This window comes from Pyrus communis, chromosome 12 (genome assembly GCF_041283825.1).
Source record: "Pyrus communis isolate YQ-2024b chromosome 12, ASM4128382v1, whole genome shotgun sequence".
NCBI lineage: Eukaryota > Viridiplantae > Streptophyta > Magnoliopsida > Rosales > Rosaceae > Pyrus > Pyrus communis.
The window spans coordinates 20,869,337-20,876,878 of NC_142576.1; the positions used below are offsets into that span (position 1 = coordinate 20,869,337).

At 35.8% G+C, this 7,542-nt stretch overlaps 1 protein-coding gene across 1 annotated transcript; it reads right to left on the reverse strand.

The window, feature by feature from the left end:
• Positions 1 to 593: 593 nt before the first annotated feature.
• On the reverse strand, positions 594 to 3,146 carry LOC137746108 (uncharacterized). Its single transcript, XM_068486176.2, has 4 exons — positions 2,645 to 3,146; positions 2,334 to 2,422; positions 1,739 to 1,809; positions 594 to 1,540 (listed from the first exon to the last, which is right to left on the reverse strand). The coding sequence occupies exons 1-4, from the start codon at positions 2,939 to 2,941 to the stop codon at positions 801 to 803; spliced, it is 1,197 nt and encodes a 398-aa protein (XP_068342277.2). The 5' UTR covers positions 2,942 to 3,146; the 3' UTR covers positions 594 to 800.
• Positions 3,147 to 7,542: the final 4,396 nt, after the last annotated feature.

Genomic DNA, 7,542 nt, shown 5'->3' on the forward strand with positions numbered 1-7,542 from the left:
ACTTTTTAATATAGTTAGGTCTCACATACGATAGTAGAATCTAGGGAGAACTATTGTTTAAAAAGTTGGTGTGTTATATACCATCTGATTAATATCCATCACAACTGATAAAACCATCATGTTCAATTGAGATATATAGACAACTATAAAACAAAATACAGTATACTTAAGCTTGGGTCCAAAGAACAGACCTGGATTGTTGTCCTCCTCATCCCATACTCTTTCTATCCTTTTTTATTTTTGTAGTCACGGTTAAACCACATTAACATTTTATATTAATTTTTTTTATAGAAATAATAAGACAAAGAGTAATGAGAATACAAAATGTTAATGTGATTTAATCGTGACCACAAAATATAAGAGGGATGGAAAGGGTATGGGATGAGAGGGCATACAAACCATCTCAAAAGAACACAGTAACAACTGGGTCTCTGTCCTCTCCTGAGGTAGTTCCTACATTCTATATAAAATTCTTAGTTAAAGTATAGTTTCCGATATATTAAAAATTAAATAGACCTGATCGCATGTACTTGTTTAATACTAAACAAAAGCACTAATTAAAACACAAAGATTAAAAAAGATGAGGACGACAATGATAAATCCAACACTTTATCCAGCATCTGTTTATATATATAAGAATCTCTCACATATTGCAAGTTGAAGCTAGTTGCACCAAGTTCACACTCCTAAATTAATTAACCTCAAATACTCTCTCTCTCTCTCTCTCTCTCTCTCTCTCTCTCTGAGTTACAACGAATAAAATCCCCCATTTATTTGCCCACATATCCTTTTGTTTTGACCTACTTGTTATTATCCTCATCCTCATCAGCCACTACTGAAATTGCACTACTATTTGTTTGACCTAGCAAGCTGCTCATGGATCGGGCTTTAACAATCCCAAGCTTCATCCGCTTCTTTGTAACCGGCAATGGCTTCTTCTCTTCCTCTTCACCTTCATTTCCTTTACCTTCACCGATATCACGATCATCCAGCAGCACAACAGCTTTGGTGTCTTCTTTCCGCGGCGACTCCAAGGATAATATTCTAGATACTGATAATTGCTTCAACTCAGTCTCAGTGGAAGCAGCTCTAGTAATAGTAGAAGTGGTAGTAGTAATAGTTGCCACTGCCGTCGACCGGCTTCTAACACTATTCATGCTCCTCAACCTACCCTTGCCCAAGTGATGCTCGCAAAGAGAGTACCCAACAAGTGTTTGTTGGAAACACCTCCATCCTCTTCCATTAACGCGACTGCACCGCGACCCCTCCATGAGTGCACCTCCTCTTGCCCTCTTTCTTGTTGCACTAACACCACTACTGACTCTATTGTCATCACTGACATGATCGTCTTGCTTCTGATAATCATCTTCACCTTGTTGCTGTCGAGGTACACTTTTCTTGTTCGTCTTCGTTTTCATTGATTTCTTGTCTTTCTGATCATCCATTATCGTCTGTCTGATATTATTCGCTCCACTCTCGAAGCTCCCTCTTCGCTTCTTCAATGGAAACGCTCTCTCTCCTTGAAACCAACTCCCAGAAGCTATACATACATATATATATATATATATATATATATATATATATATACATACATAGATGAGTGCAAACCACCAACAGTCACAGTATGAATACCAATAATTGATACAATGCAAGCAAGAAATGGTAGAGACTTAAATTTTCTTGAATAATTTGTGTATATAATATATATATATATATGGAAATAATATGAATATTTCACCTGGGTGAGAAGAACTAGACGACCCCGAAGCAAACCCCATTAATGTTTCTGCAACCAATATGCTTTCCTCCCTAAAAGAAAGAAGCACACCCAGAAGATTGATGGACCAACAACCACACACGATACGTAGATCAAATTCTAGCCCAGGGGAAAAAAGGGCAAAAGTAACCCAGAAAATAAGAAGTGCAACATGTATATATATAGTTAGAGTTTACGGTGTCGGGGACCATATTATATTAACCTATGCTAACGTGCACCGCATGGGTACATTTGTTAGGCCAAATATAAGGAGGAAGGAAATAAAAATAAATAAATAAAAAGGAGCAGCTAGCTAAAGGATTAGATTAGATGGGAAGGTATTGGTGGCTAGCCAAAGCTGATATAAAAACAGTATTTCCACTTACACTAAAAATATTTTCTTCTCTTTTTCTCTCCTTTTATTTTTACTTTTAATAAGGTGGGTAGGTAAATAAATCAAGTCTCCTTTCTATTGACCTTTTTTACTACAAGAAATTTCATGAAAGATGAGAAGAGATTACATGAAATATTGAAAGAATTGATAACTTTATTTATTTTCTCCATCTATCTTAGTTACCTGATTTCATCATCCTCATTTCCCTTCTGATCTCCTCCCTCTCTTGATTCTCTCTCATCTTCTTCCCCTTTCAATATCAATGGGCGCTCCTGCAAAATTACACCAGGTATTATATATACTATATATGTATATACATATATGTAGCCTTGTATTGAAAACCCAATGATGGATGCAAATTGAGAGAACCATGAAATTAATCAACACAAACAAAAGTGCACCACCATGTAATTAACACAACAAAACAAAAAACAAAAAAAATAAAAAAAAACCAACGAAAGGGTTGTGAATTGTGAGCATTAAATTTCACTAACCAAACCACAAGCTTGCTTGTTCTCCTTGTGCTTATTATCTCCAGCAGCATCAACAAAACCCCAACCTTTGCCTGCTCGTCCGATCGGCGAGACGTGTTGATCGGACGGCTGAGGATGGGGATGGCCCACATGGGTAGTTTTCTCTACTGGGTTGGAGGGATTTGGAGGATCATGGCGGTGGTTGAGTTGCACCACGGGTGGTGGTGAGTAGTTGAGGTCGTGGAGGAGGGGATCTGATAAAGGCACCGGAGAAAGAGACGACAGAGGGAAGGGCACCTGTCGTTTCCGGATCCTCATCGGTATTTTTTCAGATAAGGAGATATTATTATTTGAGTTTTCTCAGGCCAGATTCTGATGCTTTCAATCACACAAAAACACAGAGAAAAGATGTAGTTCTAGAGAGAGAAAGTTAGAGAGAGAGCGGGGGTGCAAGAAAACCCAAAACCATGTCAAAAACTACTCCAAGAGAGAGAAAGTATCAAACTTTTATTTGTTGCACCAAAGAGAGGAGAGGGAGGGAGAGAGGTGGCACGTGTGGGACAGTCAATTGGAAGGAGATGGAGAGTGGAGGAGGGGCTGCACACCTGTGGGACAGGCTGAGCAGGTAGCCGGTAAAGGAGAGGAGCGAGGGGGACAGGGTACGGACGATTACTGCCAGGGTGGAAGGGGGAGGACGAAGAGAATACAAAATGATGGGAGTGGGTAGTTTTATCGTTTATACTTTTAAGAACGCATTGGTGGGTCCCATATACCCTTTGAGATGGGAAAGGGATCCTCTTGGAATCCCTTTCTTCTAATCCACAAAGTTCGAGAATCCAGACCATTGAAATTTGATCTAACAGCTATAAACAAAGGTCCACTTTAAAAGTTATAATAACTTTAACCGTTGGATCAAATTTCAATAGCCATGACCTCCGAACTTGGTGGATTAGGAGCAAGGGATCCGAAGACGCTCCCTTTCCTTTGAGATATAACGACGACCTAGATCAGATGCCTTTCTTTGATTTTTCTTCTAATTTTTGTTTTGAAATGTTAAGGAAACTCTCTCAAATATGTAATTATTTATGAATTTTTTGTTATTTTACAGTTTAACGTCAATTTTCGTGTCAATATTATAAAATAGTTTAAGCATTTTTCTTTATTTTTTTTCAAAGAAATTGAGGATAAAAAGAAAACTAGTTTCCTAACTCTCCCCACTACCATCCTCTATCCAGTATCCACCATATATTCTTATTTGGTGCAATTTGTGACAGTAAAAAGAAGAGCATAGAGGAAGATGGGGATTTTCAAATTTTATGAACAACGAAGTCTCAACAAAAGATCACGATAGCGTTATTCTCGTGTTGTGCAAGTCTCTTTTGCTCATTTTTTGGATATTTTACAGTGCCTCGAAGTAATGTAATATATCGGTGTTTAACCGCTAGATATTTGTTTAAAGATATAAAAATCAAGGTCTGATATTTTCTTCTAATTTTTATGGGTATGGAGAAATTTGAAACGTTTTTCGTGGTAGTGTTTCCAAGGCTGAAGAACAATGCATCCACAAGCTCTTTTGCTCATGTGCAAAGTTCTGTTCCTGGTTTCAGATGTCGACAGTGGCTCCCTGCCTTTGCGTAGACGTTGAGTGTATTTGGTGTAGTCATTAGTCTACTTCTACGGGGACAGCAACCCGCTATGCTTCCAAGATCAATATTGGGATTGGAACCCAAATCGCATTCCAATTTTTTTATAAGCCTAATCACGTACCTTAATCACATTAATTAGGAGGAAACAAAAAGATAATTACTTGGGTTAATACTTGAATCATGACCCTCCACATGACAATGTTTACACCAAGTGGGTGTTAAGAGTTGGCTAAGCCCCATAATGGGTAAAATGTGGTTCAAACTCGTTTTTGTAAGAATCGAACCTAAGATCGTAGTACTAAATGGTTGATCGTCCACATATTTAGTATATACAATAGCTTAATTTTTCGTAATATGTATTTGTAATAGAATGTATAAAATGCATATTGATTTGGTGTTCGATTTCCCCTCTCTATCGCTATTGACAAAGAGAAAGCTAACTAGATATATTTATGTTCTATTAATTCGTAGGTGAGAGATATACCTTACATATGGGTTTTTGTCTTCACTTAGTCACTACAACAAACTAATTTTTGGACTTTTGCAAGTGTTTTCCACGTACAAGTATTTGATAACGTCATGTTTTAGAAAAAGGAAAATAAAAAAATAAAAAAACACTTCAGAACAATATTTTAGAAGAAAAAAGTCTTACGGGCTTCGTAACGAAGGAATTGTACTAGAAGAATTTCATAACTAATAATCAATTAAGAGCATGACATGTGAATAAAATGAGGAGTACTTTTTTTTCTTCGATTAAGTTCTTGAAGTGTTTTGTGAAAAAAAATTATAGTTTAACGATGTCTTTTATAATTACTATTCTTTGGGAAGATTACCAATACAAAAGATTTAATTTTTAGGTTGTTTTGGTAGAGTTTTGAAATGTAGTTTTCATGATTTTCTCATTGCATCATAATTAATGTATTTGTAACTGTTCTATATTTCTTGGTCTCATTTCTTGTTCACTTCAACTCCCACTTGAAGGAGAAGAACCGAAAATAAAAAGTGAAGAACAAACTTTGAAGCACAATCTTTGGGCTTTTTATCCACTTAATTGTTAAATACCAGGCCTTTAAAACCTCCATATAGCCCAATATACGATCCAATAACATGACCTCTGTGTCCATGTGAGATCAATGCTTGCACCAATGTCAAGTCCAGTAAGCTAATAATTGGTTGACCAAAAAGATACCTTATATACTTAATACACTCCATATTTATTTTTTCACTTAAAGATCTTTTCTTTTTTTTGAACTAACGATTTTATCTATACTAAGAAGGTGGGGGAGAGTGGGCTAAGTCTCACAATGAGCTTGCAATAATGTGGTTCTCCTTCGCCTGTGACTAAAATCGAACCTAAGACTTGTCACTTATAAATGAAGAGGAATACTACTAGACTATAATATTAAGTGACAATTAAAAATCCTAATACACCCCGCATACTTCTTTATATACCCTCAGACCCCATTCTCTCGACCTACACATTATATGTTATACATAGTCCCATATTTTCTATATACACTCCATATTTTTTGCATTAGGTGCAAATGAAAGATCATGGAAGTACCCTTCTTCTTGTTTTAAGATCATGTCCCCAGAAAATGGTGTGTGCAGTTGTGCCTGCAAGCGAGACATATGGGGAGAGCCAGAAGAGGTGTCTAGCTCTTGGGTGCTAAACAATCTCTGCAGTTTTTGTTTATGCATTTTAATTCGTACCAAAACAAAAACCCATGAACAAAAAACAGAAAAACTTATAGAACTTTTAGTCTTATTCAAGATATTAGGCTTAAATAAATATTATTGTTTCCCGGGAACCGCAAGCAGGTATTTGGGAAGCAAAAGAAATGCCTCCTAGAAACCTGCTATAGGCAGGCCGCAGGTACATTAGAAAGGCTTAAATAACACAGGCGTATAGATTAAATAACGCAAGTATTTTGTATACGCAGCAATTCTTTTGCTCTTTGCAGTATATGTAGTTTAATTCACAGATTTAGACTACTAAAAGCTTCAGCATTCATTAAACGAATTCGATCTTACCCTAAATTCTCTTTATCGAAAGAATTATCTCTCACTTTATATAGGGACACCGATCTTGGTGGAATTACTAAAAAAATGAAAATTTTGAAGTTTTACCTGATATGAAGCTTCTAAAACGTTGAGTTAGTGTTCCATTAGTAAAAAATAATGTTTTTCAATCAACATGTTTGTAGTTTTATTGATTAGGATTTTGTTCTTTATTTTTTTTTTGGGGGGGGGGGGGGTGTGGGTGAGAGGTGTTTTTATGTTTTTTAAAACCTTTAGGAGGTCGAAATTGTCGTTGCATAGAAGGGTATAGAAGTCATTTAATATTAAATCTTAATGTGAGGTATATTCAACATTGTACGGGGTGAGTACTTATCATAAATGACCAAAATTTAATACTCAATTTCATAAAGAACAATATTTGGCTACTCAAAGATGAGTAAGAACTCATGCTCAAAACTCTTAGTGTTTTAATCACATAGCATTGTGCTTATGATTGTAACCGCTCATACTATGAATCACATTGTAAAAATCATTTCTGCAAAAAATAAATTAAAACTAAGGCCGTTTAGTCAATCTATTGTAGCAAATACATAGATGGTTCGTAATGCTTTTACCAATACTGTTCAATTGTTTTTAAACAGTTTGATGACTAAACAACCTTAGTTTTAATTGATTTTTTACAGAGGCAATCTGTATAGAATGATTTATAATATGAACGGTTTTGATTATAAACATGAACTTCTATAAATTGATAACGAACAATTTTGAGAAATTTTGAGTATAAGTTCTTACTCATCTTTGAGTAGGCCTGACAATTCCTGACACGACCCGATAACCCGACACAACACGACACGAAATTAACAGGTGTTCGGGTTGACATGATAACGAATCGGGTCGTTATCGGGTAACCCGATAAGCACCTGTTAAGATAACGGGTTGGTTCGGGTATACACGTGGGTAACACAATACACGATAAGCAGAATATTAATTTAATAATTTTATAACCCTACAAAAATACTATAATAATTATATATATTAATTTAACAATTTTATACCCCTAAAAACTATAATATATATATATATATATTAAATTAACTATAATTGACACACCCCGACCGAGATCGGAACATGCTGACCGTCACACGAAGGTGACGTAGCCATGTGCACATACGGAAGCTAATAAAGTAGTAATATAAAAAGTACGAATAATTTAAAAACTAGCATACAAAGTCCTAGAACAAGTGTTAGCGT